The 23,573-nt window shown below is 43.4% G+C and overlaps 1 protein-coding gene across 1 annotated transcript in view; it reads left to right on the top strand.

The window, feature by feature from the left end:
• Nucleotides 1–8,502: 8,502 nt before the first annotated feature.
• SKAP2 (src kinase associated phosphoprotein 2) overlaps nt 8,503–23,573 on the top strand; it is a 151,979-nt gene continuing 136,908 nt past the window's right edge. The window contains exon 1 of the mRNA XM_048838440.2: nt 8,503–8,826. Within this exon, the coding sequence (XP_048694397.2) occupies nt 8,778–8,826 (49 nt within the window). The 5' untranslated portion in view covers nt 8,503–8,777. The remainder of the gene's footprint in view (nt 8,827–23,573) is intronic.

Raw genomic sequence — 23,573 nt, forward strand, 5'->3', positions numbered from 1 at the left:
GACTCCCTGGGCATCAGTTCTCAATCTGTAAAATGCAGATAATAGCATTTCCTATCTTACAGGGGTGTTCTGAGGATAAATACATTCAAGATTGTGAGATGCTCACATGCTACAAAGCTGGGGGCCATATACATGGAATGTATATGTATATAATAGCATATATAAGAAAAACTAGAAAACCTGTCTGTTATGGTTTATTTAAGCTTTTGCATTTTCCTTTACAAGACAGATAAAAGTTACTCTGTATTCAGAGCTTTTAATTAAATTGAAAAGATACAAAAAGGTGACATTATGTTGGTTTTGGCAACTGTTTGCTCTCTCTTTAGTATATTGCCATGACTAAGTTTGAATACTTTTAGCACCCTTGAGTGCACGATAGTTTATGGACATTACACTAGAAATACTTGCTGAGAAAAGCTATTTTATTAATTGAGTAGACTCACTATAAACCACGTGACATCCCAGAAGACACTTTATAAATAAACTGTATTTGCATCAAGAATTTTCCAAGGTTCCCTATTTTACACAGTAATAATTCACAGCTTAAACTGAACCATCTGAAATGAAGTTTAACTATATAGCATTTTAATAAAATAGAAATGAATACAATTTCTTCTGGAGATAATCAACGCCTCTTATTTTACATGGTATTTTATATATCCATGTACCACTTAAAAGAAGGTAACTGATGATGTTTCTGTTGTAAAGAGAAGAGGACTGCACTGAAAGAAACTAACGTATACATCTGTCTCACTTTGATCAGAATCCTGTTTAGGTGGGTTTGAAGCAGGCTTTCATTTATATGTTTCCCAATAACAATGTTGAACTCAGGCAGCAAAAGTAGCTGCTTCATTTGAATATTATGATGGTTTCCTGATTTGTTGCTGCTTACAGCAATCGCAAATAAAAAAATTAGAAAATGCAGAAATGAAAAACGCAAGTATTGAGCGCACATAGATGAAAAATCATCAGGAATAAGAAGGGAAGCTTAGTGTTTATTTGCCCTTGAATTTGGCACCGTCCACTTTAAACCAAACCAAAGTGACATACCCTTTCCCCCTGAAAACAGAAAGATATAGCATTACACAGGAAATATTTTGTAATTCTGGAAACCTCTTTCCCTTCCCTCCCCCCAGCATATACATAGCTACTGCTTCTTGTGCAATTTGGGGGTGAGGCTTGGGCAACTTTAAAAGGGGATTGCCCTTCTGTACTGTGTAAAACAGAAGAGATTAGCAAAAAAGAATACATAATTAAGAGCGTGACAATACCCTTTTGGTTACAAGGTTTGTTACAAGTGTAAATACTTTGTTTCTAAAATACATTTTAAAACAAAATTAAAATGTTCTGGTGCATCACAGGTGAGAAAGATAGAAAAAATTACAATAACACTTTAAAATGGTATTAAAGATGGCCTACATTTTCTGCATGCTTCATTTTACTTTTGAAGTACAGGAATGTTAAAGATAATCTTCCTTGTTTTTTCTGGAGAATCTGCTGATGTGCTGTGGGTTCATAAACCACAAGGATGTTGGAAATCTCCTTACTCCACAATATTCATTAGATATTTTATATAGGGGCTAAAAGAAAAGTTACACGAGACACTGAATTTCTGATTTGGGGGTCAAGGCAGGAACCAAACAGAACCTTCTCCTACCCATTCCCCTACTTTATATATATGTTTTTTTCTTTCAACCCAACTTTATACATCATGAGAGAAGGGCATAAGTACAGTTTTCCTTTCACTGGTGGGTCACTTTGAAAGTGGCAAAGAGCAAAGGCCTAGATAAAAGCAGGAGCAACTGGACTCATGGGCTGAATCTTGCACCTTTTAATCACACAATTAACCCCATACTTCAGTGGAATTACTTGGAAGAGTAAGAAGAGCATGATAAGGCACTATGTGATTTCTGGTAAGTTTATCTTTGGCTTGATTGTGTAGTACTTAATAAGACAAAATGCCCATGGACACCTATAAGTGTTTTATCTGTGCTGAAACTAACTACTGGGAAAAAGAAAAGGAGTACTTGTGGCATCTTAGAGACTAACCAATTTATTTGAGCATAAGCTTTCGTGAGCGACAGTTTACTTCATCGGATGCATACTGTGGAAAGTGTAGAAGATCTTTTTATATACACACAAAGCATGAAAAAATATAAAGATCTTCTACACTTTCCACAGTATGCATCCGATGAAGTGAGCTGTAGCTCACGAAAGCTTATGCTCAAATAAATTGGTTAGTCTCTAAGGTGCCACAAGTACTCCTTTTCTTTTTGCGAATACAGACTAACATGGCTGTTACTCTGAAACCTGTCATAACCACTGGGACTTCATCCTTCTCCTTGAATCAACCAAGCTGGAAAACTCTTTCAAGGCAGCATCACAATGGAACTCTCATACAAGCATTCTTGCGTGAAGTTTATTTAAAAAGGGGCCATACTTGAGCTTGGTGTTGACATATAGGGTACTTAATCCCTGCTGACATAGTGGGAAATGATTTTTTGAATCATGCATAAACATACTACCTGCTCAAACAAATGGATGTACAGGTAAAAATCAAAATCAAAGGGACATATGTTCCCATATGATACCCCTTTCCTTGTAGACTGCACCTTGATGTGGTGAGAAAGCTTGAGTGTTCCAATAATTCCAAGAGCTATGCTACTAGGTGTTTTAACTCCTGGTAGGGTCACCTACGCCAGACAAGTCAAATGGTAGGAATCAGATGTAAAGCAGTGCACTGGTCCCCCAGGTTGCGGTTTGAGTGATAGGCCAACAGTCTAGCCTCATAAACAACTTTAGTTACAGAAACACAACAAGCTAGCCATTCCAGCAAGCAACATGATCAACAGGGATGGAAGAGCTTTGCATATGCGCTAAGTGATGTCGGATGGTGCAGGAAATATTCAGATTCAGATATGTTATCCAACGTTCACTGAACAACATTCACAGTTATTGAACACAAGCACGCTATGTTATATTTTTGATCATATAAATACCAATCCTTTTCCAGAAATGTTTTGGCATAAGTAAGTAATGATGAAATATGGACCTATTTGGAAAGGTTAAAACAACAGTGAATATAGAACCAGCCCAAATGCCTCAGTCATTTATTAAAATGTAGCCTGTAGTAAGTGATCTAAGATATAGGTCTTGCCCTTTTTCTAACCTGGACCTCCCTGAAGTCCCCATCCCTTTTAGCAATATGGGAAGGGCAGAGTGGTCATAACAGTTGGAAATAATTTCCCTGATAAGTTTATTAAGATTTACCATGACTCAGTTTCCACACAACCATTCTCTTATTAGTTCAAAGGCCACCTGGTGTTGGTTACATTCAAACTACAAAAACAAGTATACATACATCTATACTCGATACCCTAGCAAACATATAGTTATAAGTACTGGTCAAAATACATAGTACACATTTGGGCCCAGGAAATGCCCTCCCATCATGGCATGACTCCAAAGGGGTAGAGAAAAGCTTGAAGGAAAAAAACCCTGTAAAATTTTGCCTTTTTATAAACTGTAGCAAACATGTGATGTCATTGCTGGTTATTAGACCTTAGATAAAGTCAGCTGAAGCAATTTAGGGCTACAGTCTGCCGTCTTCAAGCTTTTCCCCCTGATTACCGGACTAAATATTTCAAACCACTTATTAACGTTTTCTTTATTTCTATTATTTAGCCCCAAACTTAAATAACACTGGTAATTCCAGAATCACTACAAGTTTACCACAAACAACTTTTCTTTCTTGTGATTTCATTCTCTTTAATCACATGCTTTGGACCTATCACTGATGCTAAAAATCCAAACTCAATTTAAAACCATAGTTCACTCAGTCCTAATGTGGGCTTATATTCCTACAATAACTCTCTGATTCCTGTTAGGGATCCTTTTGGGAGTTGTGATCCTGAAGCTGAGAACTCAAATCATGTCCATTGACAGAAGAATTCAGAGCAAGCCAATACTGATCAGTGAGTGAAGTATTCAGTAAGAGCAGAGCCACATTCACCAAGAAAAGACCTTGCATTTTCTGTGAGTTCAAACAAGCAATTAAACCATTGCCACATGAAAGCCAATAAACTTTGGTGTGGAAGAGAAGCTGGTGATGTTGAGCACCCATTTCTTCACATAAAATAGCAGATGCATGCATTATTATTAATTAGTACAAGCATGACACCCAGGAGTCCTAGTCATGGACCAGGACCCCATTGTGCTAGGCCCTGTTCAAACATAGAAGATAACCCCAAGTGGTCGTCCCTTTAGCAAAGTACTCAACTTTTCAGCTTTTATGCAGTCTCGTCAAGTACTTTTCCGTTCCATTAGCATCCTCTTTGCCACCAAAGCACCCATTGAATAGTGTGTCCAAATGGCTTGGGATGCAATGGACTGGATTCCATTCACGAGCCCACACTGTTTCCCTGTCACGTTCAGGCACTATCAGTACAAATACCAATATGGCTATGCCAATGCAACCCAGCTGCACAAACTTATCTTGCAAAACTTCAGGAATGTTTTTCCTCTGTAGTATGGCCATCAGGGGCCAATGAAATACAAAGTCATCCTGCATGGATTGTTCTCAACTATACTGGAAAAATATTAGGCAGAAGATGACATCTAGAGTTTCAACCAGTTGTAGTATGAAGTAACAACTCTTCTGCATACTTTTACATGGCTATTCTCAACCATCTGCAGTGATATCATGAATTTGTCAACTGATTGCAACGCTGGAGTGGAACTGCTGTGCCTCACTGGCAGTGGCAGATTCTAACAGAGCATTATTTGTATCAGAGGCATTGGGTGCAATCAATGTGTCCTCAAGTATATGAGGGTTGTTAGCTTTTTCAATATGCAGTGATCCCACGTCTAATGTACAGGGGGCTTTCCAGGTTACAGTATTGTCTTTTATTAAAACAATTTTCTGAATTTGTAAACCCATGAGCTTGCATGGGCTTCTTCTGCATAGATGCATGTGGTTTGGTCTCTAAATGGCTCAGTGGTCCTTCCTTTTAGTGGCTGTACACATTCCCCAGAATCCTTTGCCAACTTCTACGGTAGCTCTTTTAAAGTATCAAGGTAGCTGACAAGCTGTTTTAGTTTGAATCCACCAGAGGAGAAAGACAGGCTGCAAGCACTGAATGCATAGAGGGAAAAAATACAGTGGTCACAACCACCCTGCTGCCAGCCTCTATGAAACTGTGTTGGGACCATGTACTATAATCCAATTAACTTTCTCTTAAGGAGTAAGCTGTAAAGCAAGAGGCAGCTACAGGCAGGGCTTATCGCCTGCACTATTGAAAAACAAAGATTTAGGTGCCTGGCCGCAGAAAAATGGCAAATTCCATGGAAAAAAAGCTGACTGCCATGACACATTGGAAAATAGCAAATTCCAGGGTTGCAGAATCCACAGGGCCTTGATTGAGATGAAAGGGGATATTCACACTTCCTAGACTGATTATTTCAGGCTGACTGCAGCCTTAGGCAGGCATTACGGTATTAGTTTACACTGATTTCACATTTTTGAGCATCTCTCTGCAATTATAAGGATTAGAAACCTTTTTGTTTTGTTTTTTTAAACCAAAAAGGCAAGAGGGAGGGTCTCCACTTAAACTTGTTTGTGATCCCCACGAGGTCACAACCTATATGTCAAGAACCCCTTATTGGCCAAAGGCCAGCTTCCCTGATGCACAAAGCTGTGGAATCCTCAGAAAATGGGTTGAAGTGGCTCTGAACCCAGATACGTTTTCCTGAAGGCCTGGATCTGTTTTGCATCATGCTTCCTATCAGGGGAATATTTAAAAATTAGTAAACTAAGGATAATTCAGGAAATCAGCAAGACACAAATGAGCCTGCATCACAATTCTTGCCAAAAATAATTATTAAAAAATAAGCCACTTCTGTCATAAAGTGATCATAGGTGCAGTGTCAACCAGCAAAGATATATTGCAAGCAGAAAGTCTGTGCAAGGACAAGAGTATCTCGAATTCAGGGGAGAGACGAAAAGGACAGAAAATAATAAAAGGTAATTAATTTCTGTCTACTTTATTCCCTGAAATTTAGGCAAAACTCATACAATGGCAAAACATATGGAATAAATTACCAGGAAAAGTGAACTCAAAACAAACTACATGGGAATTAAAGTGCCATGCTCAGCTTCTTTCTGGAGAAGAAAGGAACAGAGTGGTAAAGTCAACAAAAGAAAGTGGGATTAAGATTAATCCAAGAAGGGCAGACACATTAGACTGGATTCCCCTTTCCTGTTCTTTATATCCTTATGTCAACTTCCCAAATCTGCACATCTGAAATGTATCCACTAACATAAGCACAAATAGTTATTCTCACCACTGTAGAAAAATGAACAAAACACAAATATGCCTATGGCAGAAGAGTAATAGGTATTTATTAACCATCAGCACAAATATATAAAGGTAAGATCCATATATACACATTATTTTATTTTGAAATTAGAAGATTAAAGTCACTGTGCAACATTAGACAGGCCAATTACTTAACTGGTTGTGCTTCAGTCAAGCTGGCTATAAAGCTGTACAGCTCTGAAAACCAGATGTAACTGAAATGAGCTGTCTTGTGTAATTAAAGTGTGGGGGGAACCACTGAAACAATACTGAGTCCAATCCCCCAAGTGCAGAGAAATACATTTTTGGCAATCAGGCTTTGATCTTGCAAGGTCTTATACACACATACGCTTGGCTTTAAGTAAATGTGTAGTCCCATTGAAATGGTAGTGGTGATGGGAGGATCTTGCTCCTGCAAGACATCTAGCCCAATTTGGAACACACAAACTGTTGAGAGCAGCATCTGAACCTGGGGCTGAAAGAAAGAGGGGAAGAGGGAACCTATAGGACAGTGGTTCTCAACTAAGGGTGTACACATACCCCTGAGAATACACAGAGGTCTTCCAGGGGGTGTATCAACTCATCTAGATATTTGCATAGTTTTACAAAAGGCTATATAAAAAGCAGTAGCAAAGTCAGTACAAACTAAAATTTCATACAGAAAATGACTTATTTCACAGACTGTTCTACGTTAGGGATGTAAATATAGTTTTAAAAGTTTACCGCTTAAGATTATATAGTTTAAACGATTAACCGATTAAAGGGAGCGGGGCTGGGGTTGGTTTCGGCTAGCCGGCCGGCGTGACGGGGGCTTTTGTGTCTAGCTGGCATGGCTGATCCACCTGGCCGGCGCAGGGCTGCTGAGGTTGGTGGAGCGCAGGCCGGCGTGGGGCTGGTGGGGTCGGTGGCAGGGTCATCCCTATACGGGTGCGGGGCCCAGGACAAATCAGCCCCTGCAGGCTTGGAGGCCCCCTGTGCATCAGTGGCTGGGCAGAGCCCCAGTCGCACGGGGCCGCCAGCTGGGACCCCTGTCACACGTTCCCATAGTTCCTGTACCTATGAATTCCGCGACCAACCGCACCAGACAATTGCACCGGCCTGCAGAGGCCCCCAAAGCACAGGACCTGGAGCAGTGGCCCTGATTCGCCCAACCCAAGGGCCGGCTCTGATTTGGTGGGGCAGCTGGCCAGCACAGGACTGCTGGGATTGTGGCGGGCAGTCGCCCTGGGGGTTAACAGTTAAGGTGGGTTAACCGGTAACACCAATGCTTACTGGTTAACTGGGTAACATTTTAAATCCCTATTTTATGTACTATACACTGAAATGTAAGTGGAATATTTAATATTCCAATTGACTTATTTTGTAATTATATGGTAAAATCACAAAGTAAGATATTTTTCAGTAATAGTGAGCTGTGACACTTGCATTTTTATGTCTGATTTTGTAAGCAAGTAGTTTTTAACTGAGGAGGGGGTATGCAAGAGAAATCAGACTCCAGAAAGGGGTACAGTAGTCTGGAAAGGTTGAGAGCCATTGGTCTAGGATTGTACCTAAGGTCAGAATGGTTGTTCTCTTCCTCCTTCTCAGCAGAGATGCCTGTGCATCCCCCAATCCAGCACAGAGAGTGAAGAAATGCAGATTACAATTTGGGTCAGTCTCTGTCCCTCCTCCCTTGCACCCTGCTCATCCTTCCCTCCCCACCCCCGCCTCCTCTCCTGCACTGCACCCTTCTCCTGCTTCTCTGCCCCCCACCTACCTCCCCCCTTGCCCCTGTTCCTCCCTCCCCGCCTACCCCCGCCTCCCTCTTCCTCTGCCCGCTCATTCTCCCCCCGTTTCTATCCTTCTCGCCCCGGCTCCCGGCTCCCTGCCCTGGGGGGCGGCTAAGCGAGCGGTCAGCCTCTGCCTGGCGGGATGCGCTTTACAGCCGGGGCGGAGCACAGAGAGGCAAAGTGGGGCACCCGAGTAACGCGATGGGCGGGGCGGGGGGAGGGAGCGGAAACAATGAACCAATCAGCGACGGAAGCCCCGTCCCAGCGGGCGGCAGGCCAATGAATCGGCTTGGGTGCCATTTTTGATTAGGGTAGCGGGACGGCACCTCCGCTCAGGCCTCTTTGAACATTATGCCCACATTAAAAATGGAGGCAGTTGTGGTCACGTGAGAGGGACCACGCCGGCTCTGCTTGGGGCAGGGCCAAGTGGGAGCCGAGCAGCGGGTGTAACGCCACAACCCTGAGCCGGACCGAGGCGGAAGCGCATGCGCGGCCGAACTGAAGCGGAGAGAGGAGAGTAGCGAGCAGCCCCGCCCCGCCTTGCTCCTGAGGTTTCAATGACTTCCCCCTGCTGAGCCTGGGGGCGGGGCTGTCACTTCCTCCCTCCTGGGTCCGAGGCCAGCAGCTGCCCTCCCTGCCCTCCTCACTCAGCATGCGCAGCCCACCCGCCCTTCCCGAGGACGTCGTCAGCCTCCTGGCAGGTAACCCGGGAGGGGGCTCCCAGGAGGTGGGGGGTGAGGCGGAGGGGGGGCCTAGGGCAGAGGAGCAGACATGGGGGGGCTGGCGTGGGAAGGAGGGGCGGTGGGGGCAGAAGGGGTGGGAAGGAAGGGTGGCAGCTGCACCTCCAAGAATGGTGGGTTATTTTGCATTTATTAGATGGATTGATTCGTTTCTGTGTTTGCTTGTCATCACACGCTTCCAGTGTGGTGCTTGCAGCAGGGGGGAGTGTTGGTGATTGGAAGGGGAGAGTACAGGACTGAGAGGAGAGTAGTGGTGCAGGTGGCAGGGTGGTAAGAAGCTGTAATGCCAAAAAATGGGGTTTTTTTATTTGTAAATTAAAAAAAAAAATCTTTATTTTAGGGGCTTGTGGTATTTCTGAAAGTAGTTTCTCCTTTAATGGTGAAAAGGCCACTCCTCATTTGTGCAGTTTTATAATCTTTTCTTTCCCAATTGTTTTTTTTGTATTTAAAATTCCCCCGCAGGCTCTGTTTACTTTGATTATGCTCTTTTTAAAAAAAAATATCTGCCTTCTATTTCAGTACATCTGAAATGAGGAAGGACAGGTCTGCTTCTTACTTCCTCGGTCTCTCACACACAATATATACTCTGTCTACTTATTCCTGATTTTCTATTTTTACATATTGTTTGCTTAGATTATATTTACAAATAATATTCAAACATGTACATGCATGTGTCTCTGCACACTTTCCTGCAACTGCTCAATAATGTGCTTTCACTTATTTTGGAGAGAGAAACTAGGGGTGAGATGGTTCTTCAGTCTTCATGCCAGTTTTGATGTCTGGCCCCTTTGCTGAAACTGACAAGGGTACTAACAATGTTGTAGTCATGTTGGTCCCAGGACCCGAAGAGATCTGTGAAAGCTCAAAATCTTGTCTTTGGGCAGGTCTACAGTACCATTTAATTTATGTCCCTCAGAGGTTTAAACACCCTCCGGCCCCCGAGCCACACAGGCTTTGCACTGTCCACAGCAGTCCTATGACAGCAGGAGATGCTCTCCCACTGACATAGCTTATGATTCTCGCCGAGGTGGAGTAATTTTGCCAACGGCAGAGCACTCTCACTAAGGCATAGCGCATCTTCACCAGACATGCTATAGCTGCGCAACTGTGTTGATGTAGTGCTGTAAGTTAGACTTGCCCTTTGTCGACAAAGGAAGTCAGTCCAATAAAAGATGTTACCTCACCCTCCTTTTCTCTCTAAGGATACGAACAGTGATGTAAAAACCTGTCCACCAATTAGGGGCTTATATTGGAATGAATGGATAGTGAAGCAGCCATCATGTGACCAAAATTTGGTCACTACTGACCTTAGCTGGATCCTAACCAGTGAGTTGAAAGGTACTTCATCTAAATCTTTGAGAAACATAGTTGGTCTAGAGCAGGGGTGAGGAACCTACGGCCCGCAGGCCAGATCTGGCCCGTGGCAGGTCTCCCCGCCATAGGCCGGAAACCCCAAGCTTCGGCACCCCCCGGGGCCAGAGCTGTAAGCACTGTTTCACCCCACTGTGGGGGGAAGCTAGGGTTGCCAGGCTGTTAAAAGTCCATTTGGCTCCATGCGGCTTCCGGAAGCTACCGGCATGTCCCTGCGGCCCCTAGGAGCAGGGGCAATCAGGGAAGCTCAGCGTGCTGCCCCAAACCCCATTGCCAGCTCTGAAGCTCCTATTGGCCAGGAAACCCCTGGCCTCCCTGCCTAGGGGCCAGACATGGCGGCTGCTTCTGGGAGCAGCGTGGAGCCTTGGCAGGCAGGGAGCCCCAAGCCTCTGCACCTCCCCCTGTGTGGCCTACAACTGTTTTTTTTGTGGGTCAGTGGCCCTGATAGAAAAAAGGTTCCCCACCCCTGGTCTAGAGATCCTTTTGGCAGTTTAAACATGCCCCAAAACCAATAAAACAGAAAAATATATTAGTTCATAGGAAAACAATATAGTCCTAGATCACCTGGCTTAATTCAAATGTTACTGTGTTGGTGCATCACATATTGTTTCAATAAAATGTGAGAGATTATGGTGTGGCTATGTAGGTGTTTATATGGACATGATGAAGTGTGATGGACTACTAAGGAATACTTTCTCACCACAGAAGATGACCAGCAATAGTCTACATAAAAGGCTTTAGAATGGTTTGAGGCATACTTTGTTATGCGTAAGATTTACACTAGTGTACTTGATTTCCTTTTTCCCCTCTCCCCCCAGCACTAAATAGCTTATTGTTACTGATTTGGGGTAAGTTATACATCTCAAAACTCAGGATTTTTTAATTTGCTTTGGAAAAAACTACTTCAGTTTGAGTGGTTAAAGCACTGGAGAACTTTGTTTCTATTCCTGGTTATGACAGACTTCCACATGACCGTGGTAAAGACACTTAAACCATATTCTTCACATTCTAGTGCTTTAAATCCACACTTGGGCACCTGAAGAAATGGCCTGAATTTCACAGGGACAGAGTACTTACATCTCCCACTAGTTTTAGTTCAGTACCACTTAAAATCAGGCTACTTATTTAGGTGCTTAATGTTAAGGAGGCAGGTTTGCAAAGTAGATTCAGAAAGGTTAAGGCTAGGTGGTGTCTGAGTGTAATTAATCTTTGTAAAAAATATTGGCCTAGAACCCCTTTGTTCTGCAGTAAAATCATCTGGAGGAAGGAAATCTCTATGAAATTACCTTGTAATATCAGGGGCAGGAGGGGCAGGTTTGTTAACCCCCCCGGAATAGGCTGCAGACTCCAAACCTGGAAAATTTCCAGGCATCCACAAGGTTCTACAGGAGGGGACCCAGGGACATCCTCATGAAAGTTTTGCCTCTGGACACCCTGCAGCTTCCACCCTCCTGAAGTGCTGCTGGGAACTCCTCTTGGACATGGCTGCCCATGAGATATAAGGGGATCTATGCAGATGAGACAATACAGTCTGAGTTTGTATTATTTCTTCTAATAATGTGCACCCTCTTCCCCCCCGCCCATCCTATTTAGTCTCCACTCTCTCCCCCAGCACAGACTGCTTGAAGAGGCCTCTATAAGGCTCAATGAGGCAGCGCTGCAGAGGCAGCTAAGGCCTCTCCTGTACAGGCTGGGGGTCAGCTGTACATGGAGGCTCTCATTGATTATAGTGACTGAAATGCAAAGTTGACTGTCGATAAATACCTAGTTAGTCTGTAAAATACCCTTGGGTTACAGTTTTTTAGATATTTAAAAATGTTAGTCTCTAAGATGCCACAAGTACTCCTTTTCTTTTTGCGGATACAGACTAACACAGCTGCTACTCTGAAACCAGTTCTTCTATGGTGAAATGAAGCTGTACTTTTTACAAGTACTATCTTCAGTAAACAAGTTTAAGGACAAAGTGATGTGTGTTTTTCTTAAAATAGTTTAAAATTTAGTACAACAAGAACAATATCTAGATCTTTAAGTTACAGTGGAAGACATATTTACAGTTTAATATACCAACCCCCGTTCACACTCTGGTTTAATCAGAGTACTTGACGGAAAGCGTACTTAACACTTGTTCATCTCCTAGCTCTTTCTGAGCATAATAAAACTTGTATAGAGTTGAGAGACTATTCAGTTGGTTAGACATGATACTTAAGAATTCTGAGGGACAAGGGGGTGAGTAATAACAGATATTGTCTCATTAACCATTATAGACATGTCTGTCCATTGAATTGTGGTGGGGAGAAAAAGCCTTGAGGGCATAGATTGCTATTCAGTTGAAAACTTCACTCCTGTGTGCTTTTTCTAGAAAAAATAGGATAGCTTATTTAAACAACCCAACTGTCACAGGGCAAGCCGCACCCATCCCCTTTTGGGGCAGGGTGAGGATTATTTCCCCCACAGCTGAATCTTGGCAATCATCCTGGGTCTTGGTACAGTGTGGCCTAGGGGTAAGTCAATAGGACTGCCCTCTCAGGGCTGTGTGGCCTAGTGGCCAGTCAGGGGAGTTGGCCACAACCTGGGGGTGGGTGGCAGCCAGGTAGGGGGACCCAGGCCCTCCCTGCTCCACCAGATCCCAGCTCAGGGTCCTGGTAGTGGCAAGTGTGCTCACCAGTGGTTCAGCAGGGAAATCCATCCAAAACACACTGACACCACCCAGCACAATGACTAGTGTACTGTGCTACTTCCTACCCTGTCCCTGGTTCAGTGGTCCTGGCATCTCCAAGTTCTTGGGCTCCTCAGCCTGTGTGGCTCCCAGCAGGTCCATTACTCCTTGGGCATCTGCAGGAGCTTGGGCATTCACCTGGGTCTCAGCACCCCTGGCTTCTACTACCCAGGGCCTCAGTATTTCCCAGTCTGGCATATACAACATATATCCTCCCTTCTTAACAGTCTACCCTGAGCTGGGCTGATCTCTTTTATACCTGGTCTCCAGCTGGAACATGACCAGCAGGGCCGAGGGGGCGTGGCCTCCTTGGCCCAAAGGGTGGAGTTAACCCTGGCAGTACCAGTGCCCCGCCATACTAACAGATACTTCATACAGGTCATATAAAAAAAAGCTATGTTAAAAGTTATTTAAGTTGCAAAGTTGATAGTTAAGCACTTTGAAAATTAGGAAATACCAGAGCTGAGGTTGCACAAGCAATCTCTATTCACCCCCCCCCCCATACACCCCAGTGTGTGCTTTATGGTACTGTCTTTAATTATATGATCACATGCTATTTTTTTTTGCACAGGACACTAGCCTCATTCTCTACACTGTCTAGGCGGTAGTTGAGAGAAGAGGCAGCGGTTCAGTATCTTTATCTTCATTAAATTAGTAACTCCTACCTTATTTACTGCACACCATCCAAAGTCTGCAATGCATTATTCGTCTCAGCCTTTTCTATGGTGCTTATTAATGTAGTGTTCAAGTGGCTCACAAATACTGATGAATTCATCTCTGTATTATCCCCATTTTACACATGGGGAAACTGAGAAAGAAACATGTCTGAGGCCACACATTGAATCAGTGGAGAGCCAGGGTTAGAATGCAAAACGCTCTGTCTCCAAACCATGTACTTGTTTCTCCAGACCATGCTGCCTTACTGTCAGAGAGGTGCTTCCATTGACTTCAGTTGCAGTTGTGACTACTCAGCACTTCTGTATATCAGACCCCAAGGGAGAGAAACACAATCAGGGACTTACTACCTATGAACAGTTCAGGCTATATAAATTGCAAAACAGCATGTCAAAGTCATATTCAGGACTCACATAATTTGTCAGACTACTCTGTTTATTAGCAAAGCGCTTTGCCAATGCACCCAGATATGTGAGGCCCTCTCTGAGGCTCATTCTAACTTATTTATACAATTAAGCCAAAGCCAATTTAACATAAGAGACAAAAGGAAGCAGAAACTGACAAATATACATACATATCTTATTTGCATACTAAAGTTTACCAATCTCCTAGCTCAGTAGGAGCTCTAAGTTAATTAGTTTGAAGACCCATTGTCTCACACTCCTTAATGTTTTTCTTCCTGACAACTATATTTCAACAAACCCTTCAAGTAGCATTTCTTTAATGAATTATAATTTCAATATAATTCATTCTACTTCACAAGCACATAGAGTTCCTATTGCAGAGACAGCATAGAACTGAGTTCTCCTGACTGGCGTTCATTTGCTTTAACCACGGAACCATTCCTTTTCTACCCAGTTGTCTCTAGCCTCATTTTCTACTCACTTCTTCCAACTTCTGCAACAAAGGAAGAGATCCTACAAACTTTCTCATTCACTTCATAACCCAGATTGGTGCACTGTACAGTGTACATTTATCTTGTACACTGAATAAGTCAGGGGTCCCTTGGAAAAATAGTATGTGATTATGTAATTAAAGATTGTGATAATGCATACACACAAGAGGAATGAATTAAGTTGCATAGTCAACTTTATTTCCTAACTTTTGAATGCTTGACTTTGCAACCTAAATAACAGTCTTATCTCTTTTTTCAATGCAAAAAGGTTTTAAAAAATTATCTTGTGAGCAACTGTTCAACCTGTGCCATCGTGTATCATTGGTAGGGTTTAACACTGAACCTTCAGCATTGCAGAACAGCGTGAGCTACAGGAATGACTATACATTGGTTGGAAGCAGGAGAAAGCTGTTTCTGTAAAGTAGGAGGAAGGGCCACTGTGGCAATGTGCTTGTTGCAAGGGGTGGCCAGGGGAAGCCCAGTCCAGATCTCTTTCTCTTTTCTTTACTCTGTGTGGGGGTGGTGGTGATGAGCTCTTTACCTATGTGGTGCCCCCACGGGGGCAGAGATGGGTGGGGCCATGCTCTGTGTCCATAAGGGGAGGCAGGGCCCAGTATAGTGCTCTTTCTCCTCTTCCCTCTCTTGAGGAAGTTGTCTGCTCCTGGGGTTCCCAGTGCAGTATCAGCTGGTGCTGCTGCTTCTGTGGCAATGTGGGCCTGGCCTTATACTGAAATATTCATGTTAAACTGTTATTTTGCTATGTTGCCAAAATCGTGTTCACTATACAAACAGCAGAAGGGAAATTGCTGTTTAAAAATTTTTATTTTTTCAGCCAAATTTTAAGAGAATTCCCTAGGATAAAGAAAAGGCATTTCTCTAGCACCAGGACTTTTTCTTCCTGATGAATGTCAAAAGACATCTGCAAATGTTGGAGGTGTTAAACCATCCCTAAAAAAGTCAAATGTTTCCTAATGAAAACTATTAGGCAACTGAAATATAGAACTTGCTACCATATTCCTTATAATTTAGGGTCATGGTCCTCCTTGAAAGCATGATGGAACTTTATAATACCTTTTGCATAAAGAATGACATTTGCTTCATTGTTGACCCATATTAGTGGAAAGAGATTTTATTTTCTCATAACTCTTTGATTCACATTCCATAAATTTTGGCTTCTGCTTAATCCAGAAGTTATTTTGGAGGTGTCTGCTTCCCAACAAATGTACATTTTCTGCTACTACCTACTCCACAAATTATGGTGTACAGAATGCCTACCTCCATGGTTTTGATTGCAAATAGTTTCTGAATTTCACTGAGTTTTTTAGATGTTTTGGGGTAATGGGGATTTCAGTCTGGGAAGAAAAGAATTCTGTTTCAGTTTTGAAGAGATCTTGTTGCTCCTGTGCAATGCATAAGTGATCTGTGTCTCGTACTCATGATGTCCAGGGTTACAATAAGGGTACCGCCAGCTTTTCATGTGTTGTAAGTACCTATGAAATGGTAACTTCTCTATTCTAATATTAAAAAAGTTAAAGAAGTTTTTGTAACTAATGTGTTAAGTATGACTCTGGCAGACCAAGTGCCAGCTCATGCCAAGGCCCCTAGGCCTCAACAAAATATTGACAAATGCATAGCTGGAAACCAGTCTGGCTCATTTGTGTGTTAGCATTGTTAAAATAGATGTTAAGTTTCTAAGAATGTGTTTAGTGTTTAGACTTTATGAAGTGCTTGTAGGATGCTGCATATAGTAATCTCACTTATAACATCTGTACCCCATGGTATAAGGTTATATTGAGTGTTTGCATTGTAAACCTCTGTAATTGTATAAGTCATCAAACAGGAAAGGAGCATTAATTCATGTAAAATTCTGGCTTTCTACTGAAGGGGTTAGGTCCTGCCCACCAAAATCAAATGAGCCATTGTGAAACATCAAAAAACAAAGGCTTTATTAATAGCTCCCTCCCACACCCATGAAGAGGAGACATACTTGTGGACTCCTCCCATCAGCATGAACTCTGGGGGAAGGGAATAAAAATCCCTGACAAGAAGAAACTGGATCTCTATGTTGCTTGGACTTTGAAAGCGCAAGTTTTCTATGCATAAGCAAGGGATCCCCAGCTGCTTCGTTTAGGTTAGTCCTTGAGGACACACAGAACTTTCATATTACAGCCGCTTCTATCACCTTTTGAAACTTAAATCTATAATAGGATTGGCTGCAGGTGTTGTTTGGTATAGGATCTAAGGTGCAATTGACCTGGGATAAGTGACTGGTTCTTTGGAACTGGGAGTAAACTGAATACTGTTGTAATTTTTTTTTTTTTAAAGTGTAAGGGACTGTCTGTCAAAAAGGCAAACTTGCCTGGGTGGCAAGTAGGGTTGGTAGACATCCGGTTTTTGACCGGAACAGGTGGTCAAAAAGGGACCCTGGTGGCTCCAGTCAGCACTGCTGATTGGGCCGCTAAAAGTCCGGTTGCAGTGCAGGCAGGCTCCCTACCCAGCTCTGCATGGCTCCTGGAAGCGGCGACATGTCCCTCTGGCTCCTAGCTGCAGGGGCGGCCAGGGAGACTCTGCGTGCTGCCCCTCCACCGCCCCGAGCGCCAGCTTCACAGCTCCCATTGGCCGGGAACGCGGCCAAGAGGAGCTGCAGGGGCAGTGCCTGCAGCCGGGGGCAGCATGCAGAGCCACTTGACTGCGCCGTGCCTAGGAGCCAGAGGGACGTGTCGCTGTTTCCTGGAGCTGCCTAGGGTGAGTGCCAACCAGAGCCTGCACCCTGAATCCCCTCCCGCTCCCCTGTCCCAGCCCTGAGCCTCCTCCTGCACACAAACTCCCTCTTGGAGTCTGCACCCTCTCCTGCACTCCGCACCCCTGCCCCAGCCCTGAGCCTCCCTCCTGCACCCTAACCCCCTCATCCCTGGCCCCACCCCAGAGCTTGTACTCCCAGCCCAGAGTATGTATCCCCTCCCGCACCCCTGCCCCAGCCCAGAGCCCCCTCCTGCACCCTGAACCCCTCAATTCTGGCCCCACTTCCGAGCCCGCACTCCCAGCCCAGAACCTATACCCCCCACACACTCCTGCCACAGCCTGGAGCCCCCTCCCAAACTCTGAACTCCTCGACCCCAGCCCAGAGCCCCCTCATGTACCCCTCATTCCTGGCCACACCCCAGAGCCTGCACCCCCAGTCGGAGCCTGCACCACATCCCCTGCCCCAGCCCAGTGAAAATGAGAGAGTTAGCGAGGGTGGGGGAGAGCGAGTGACTGGGGGGAGATAGAGTGAGTAGGGGGCGGGGCCTCTGAGAAGCAAGTGGCGTGGCCGCTGGGAAACGGCTGGGGCAAGGTTGTTCGGCTTTCTGCAAATAGAAAGTTGGCAATCCTAGTGGCAAGATAGACAGGAGTACCCAAGGGGACTGTCTGTGACTCCATGTTAAAACTGTTACAGTGCTTGAGGAATTTACACTTGATACGTGGATGGTGAAATCTAAGTATAGAATTCACAACCAGTTTGGGGTTTGTGGCCTGCTTCTTAACAGTCTGCCCTGAGGTTGGTACTCACTCTCCTGTGCCTCTCCAGGCAGCTTAGACACCAGTATAGTCTTGGCAGGATTCACATGCCACAGGTCTGCTGGGTTTATAGCTCGTACCCCAGTGCTATTAGAAGTTTTAGCTTGATATTGAGAGTTTTTAAAGGCTAAAGAATAGACTCAGTGAGTGAATCACAGTCATATGATGGTCTTGACAGAAAAGACCTTGAAAAGTTATGCAAGGAGAGGGGAATATCCCTGTAACGGTGTGTACCTACCCCGCACTGGTTCAGCAGGGGCTAATTACACTCTGTGGGAGTGAGGAGGCCAGGCCCCCTTATCCCTGCTGGGCATGCTCCAGCTGGAACCAGGATAAAAAAGGGAGCAGCTCAGCCCATTCTGGGCTGAAGATTGTCATATGCGGCTTGGAGGGCCAGTAAATTTGGCTACCCCTGTTTTATACAATTAGTCTCTATACAGAAGTTTGAAAGGAGTCAGGTGTCTCAGAAATATGACAGGCATGCTAAAGGAAGATCTTTGACACAGGTGATTTGGTGTTGATTCCAGAGAAGAAGAACAAAATGCTAGATTTTTGGGAAGGACATCTTGAGGTGATAGAGGGAATGAAGTCACTTATAAGGAAACCCCCATGGCAAGGAGGAGGGCAAACAGTAGATGTGAATATTTTGAAAGCTTACCTGTGTGGCAGGGTGGACTGGAGTACCCAAGGGGACTGACTGTGACTCTATGGTAAGGCAGTTATAGTGCTTGAGGAGTTCGCATTTGATAGTTGGTGACATCTAAGTATAAAACTCACAGCCAATTTGGGATTTGTGCTCCACTTCTTCACAGTCTGCCCTGAGTTTGGTTCTTATGCTCCTGAGCCACTCCAGACAGCTTGACAATAAGATTCATCCTTTTCAGGATGTCAAGAAAGCCAAGTACTGATTTTTTTTCCCCTGTCCCCCTCGTTTCCTGCTGCATTTCTTCCACTGAACAAAAATTCCTCATCAAAATCTACTACAAGATTTTGTCTCCCAGGTTCTCTCCTGAGCAGCTGCTCATCACTCAGCTTTATGTTCTGAATTTCCAGTCATCTTTTCCAGATTGCCACATTTCACCGCAAGTCCCTTATTTTTTTCTTCAAATGAAGATAATTTATCCAGCATCCCAAAGCAGCTTCCTAAGACTAGGCATCATAGGGAGGGAAGACGCATGAGGCACAAGATGGTGGATCAGGTGCATGGATTAAGGAAGTCTAATTTATCATATTTACTTTTTGCTGTTGGGCACTGCAGCAGTTATATTCTTCATCTGTCCTCAGAAACCAGTCATCCTTCTCTTACCTCCTCATCAGCTGTTGCTGGACATGTGCCTTCCCTTCCCTATTATAAAAAAACTCAGAATAATTTTTGTACATTAGTTTTAAAACATAAACTTCCATACAATTATTTATTGTAATGCATAATTTTCAGGCTGATATTGCTGAAATTAATGTTCATTGTAAAAGAATCCCAGGATTATGTGCATATCTGAGTAGACATATCTTTGCAGCTGTTAATATGCATTTGAACAGTACTGGAATGGGACTGGAAACAGTGAGGTAAAGAGCCCTACACAAGCTTCCTGGTAAGAAATAGCCTCCAGTGATTTGAAACATTGTTCAGTTGTGTCTGCCATAAATTTGAGAATAAGTGTCATGTGAGTGGTAAAAATGGCATAGACTATTTTTTATACACTCATTACTCACTTACATGCCACGTTAATTGAAAAAGACAAACTATCTTTCTCATCTGACTAAGTTTACGTTTCTTTTCTAATCACATGTCAACAAACCACAATAGATGCAGTATAATGTGGCATATTGTGTAAATCTTAGGTTAATCCTTAAGATTGTTTACTGTAGCTCATTTGGAATCATGTTGTAAACTGATCTTGATTTGTATTAGTGTGCTGCTTTTCAAGAACTCCTTAACATTTTAGAGCCTGATCTTCGGTCATCTCTGAGGGGCATGGGGTGTGGAGAAGAAAATGTTCCAATCACCATATGGTGAGATTAGAACTTTGTCCTGAATGTAATTTATTTGAAATGTCCTAGCTGTTTGATTTCAATTGAGGATCTGAGCAATCTATGTGTGCTTTTGCTCTGTAAATCATTGAAGGGAATTGCTGGTTGTTTATTTTATCAATAAATTCATTTTATGTTGGTAGTAATATAGAAAGATGGTCTTGCTTATGGTGGTTTAAGATACAACTGGACTGCCCATAAAAGATTCTATGTGGCAAAAGAAAGGTCTAAATACTTGTCAGCCTATACTAATGCACTGTTTTCGGCTAGCTGTCTTACAGTGACAAGTCTGTCTTCATTCTTCTTTTGTAACAGATATGTTGTTGCTGTATAAATACAAATGTAAATCAAAACATGACAAGTAGCATGTTCAATGTGATCCAATATTTATTTAGCAAACTCTAGGAAGAAATTTTCCAAACCATCCGATGGTCTTCCTTGTGAGGGAAAAGAGCAAATGTTGCATGCATTGCAAATCGTGATTTATAGCACAAATGCAGAGGCAGCTTCAGAGGTTGTTGTCTGATTGGGAATAGGTCTAAAGTCAATTTATAGTAGATTTCTGTGCAAATTCTGAAGTCAGCTTGGTTAATTGCTTCCTAAAATTAGACCTAGTGCTATTAAGAGATATTGTGGCTGGCCATACTTCCAAAGTATATCTCCTATAGTATCTTTACTTCAAGTAGAGCAGATATTTACTCGATTTAGTAATATACAATGCAAACAGCTGTGTTAGGTATGAAATGATTGTATCCTTGCAGAGCTGAAAGCCAGGTTGCAGAAGCATGTTCAGACGGCCACAATTTTTTTGTGATTTGTAGATTTTTATATTTTCCCATTTGTATAGTTTTCTTAGCAGAATCCTGAAAAACCTTATGTGAGTAGACTTCATGCACAAGAATAATTCTGTTGACTTCATAAAACTCCTCAGCATAAGACATTGACCACTCGCATGAATGAGGTTCTGAGGGATTGGGCCTTCTGTTTGTATTCTGCCTCCAGAAATTGGAAAATTCCCAAATTTGCCTGTGTAGACCCACTGAAATACTGTGATGCCCAAGTCCTCACTATATGTTTATATTGATAATTGCAAACAAAAATAACTCTGACTTAAACATTTCTACACAAAGGATAAATATAAATTATAAACAAAATAAAAATGTCTTAAAATTTTGATTGGTTATACCTATTGGCAATCAAGTTTTAAACTAAATAAACCATTTGATTAATTACAAATGAGTTAGTACCATATTTTAGTCCCCTGTCTCTTTTCTATCAGTTTGTAGTCTTTTTTGACAGCAATTTGTGAGTCAGATCTTATCAGTTAGATCTTTCAGTGCTGCATCTAGCGTTCATTTCACTCTAGAGTACTTCAGACAAGGTTAAGATAATTAAATATAAACAGTAGCAAAACAAACACTGTTATTAACATTAATTATTTCAGGGTTTGTATGTTAACTTTCTTTAGATAAGTTGGTGTGGAATAGTTTCTCCATGTCTATTCATCTTTGTAATTATAGTGCTAAATATAAACTGTCAGCAGAGGACCTCTGGCTCTTTTTGTTACAGAAATATGGATTATATAGCATGTGCATACTTCTTGCCCTCTGGTCTGTCAGTGTGTGATAGAAGCAATCAAAATGTGTGAGAATAATGACTGAAAAGGGCAACAGCTGTGTTTTGTTCAATGTCTCACTGTAACTGACAAATTATAATTGTTTAACTATAAAACCTGTTTTAAGAGGCTTTCTCACTGTTTGAATTAAATTGGTTGTTTTAAAAAGCATTTAAACAGAGATGCCATCATGTGCAACCATAAGGAACTCCCACATGTGTCAGCAGCAGGGTTTGAATCCAGGACCTTCAGATTCTCACCACGGACCTCTAATTAGGGTTGCCAACTTTCTAATTGCACAACAATGACACCCTAGCCCCACCCCTTCCCTGAGGCCCCATTCCCCCTCCCTGTCATTTCCCCAAGGCCCTGGCCCCCACTCACTACATTCCCCCTCCCTCGGTGGCTTGCTGTCCTCACCCTCACTCACTCACTGGGCAGGGTTTGGGGTGCGGGAGGGGAGTGAGGGCTCTGTATGGGGGTACAGGCTCTGGGGTGGGACCGGGGATGAGGGGTTTGCGGTACAGGCTGGGGAGTGGGGCAGAGGTGTTCAGGGTGTCCGCTTCCGGGGCGCAGCTCAGAGCCAGGATAGGTAGGGACTAGCCTGCCTTAGCTCCACAGCACTGCCGACCAGACTTTTAATGGTCCAGTCAGTGGTGCTGACCGGAGCCCCCAGCGTCCCTTTTCAACCGGGTGCTCCGGTTGAAAACCGGACACCTGGTCACCCCCATCTCTAATGCTTGAGTTAAAGATATCCTTTGAGTGGACCAGATTTTTGAGGGGTGTGGTGTATACTTTGCCAGTGGATTACACAGCTGTTTTCCACACAGCAGTAGAATGTTGGGGGTCAGGATTTCAGGAATCTGTTCCTGCCCTTGGGAAGGGAGAATGAACTAGTGGTTAGAGTAGCAGTTACAAGCATTGGCTCATTCAGCCCAAGAGGCAGTATGGCTAAGTGGGTGAGACTTGTATCTGTCATATTAGAGATCTGAGGTCTAGTCTCAGTTCCAGCGTAAATGATCTCGAGCAAAACATCTCTGTTAGGTTTTTTATGGAATGGGGGAATCAGAGGCTGCTCTAGCTAGCTGGGCCTAATCTGCTGCCCTAGGCCTATGAGGAGAGGGGCAGTACATTGGAGCTTTGCCTAGTGTGGCAGATTGTGTTGAATGGCCTCTGGGGAGGATGATACTTGCTTCCCTCTTAAATGTAGGGGTATGAGGCCCTGTTCAGTAATAAAGACTATGAAGTGCATAGAAATACAAACAGCAGTGACTAGAAGAGATGAGCTTAGATTTCAAGGCTTACTGGATCCCAACCCAGAGCACTTCACTCTACAGGTGTTCTGCAGGGGAGTCTGTGTCTTGTGTGTCTGCATTGCATTGTCTGTCTGTGGAGCTATGCAACAAAGGAAGATTTGACCAAAATGCAGAACATTCTACATAATCATGAGAGAGACAAGGTGGGTGAGGTAATACCTTTTATTGGACCAACTTCTGTTGGTGAGAGAGACAAGCCTGTGAGCTTACACAGAGCTCGTCTTCTGGTCTGGGGAATGTACTCAGTGTCTGAGTGAAATACAAGGTGGCACAGATTGTTTAGCATAAGTAGTTAACTCATAACAGTACTTATACTAAACAATCCGTTCCACCTTGTATTTAGCTGTGACACTGAGTACATTTCCCAGACCTGAAAAAGAGCTCTGTGTTAGCTTGAAAGCTTGTCTCTCTCGCCAACAGAAGTTGGTAATAGAGATATTACCTCTCTAATATCCTGGAATCAACACGGCTACAACACTGCATACATAATCGTGGGCAGCTGAAAGGTCTGAGTGTGCGTTACACTTTTTTAAT

This window comes from Caretta caretta, chromosome 2, assembly GCF_965140235.1.
Source record: "Caretta caretta isolate rCarCar2 chromosome 2, rCarCar1.hap1, whole genome shotgun sequence".
NCBI classification, from domain to species: Eukaryota; Metazoa; Chordata; order Testudines; family Cheloniidae; genus Caretta; species Caretta caretta.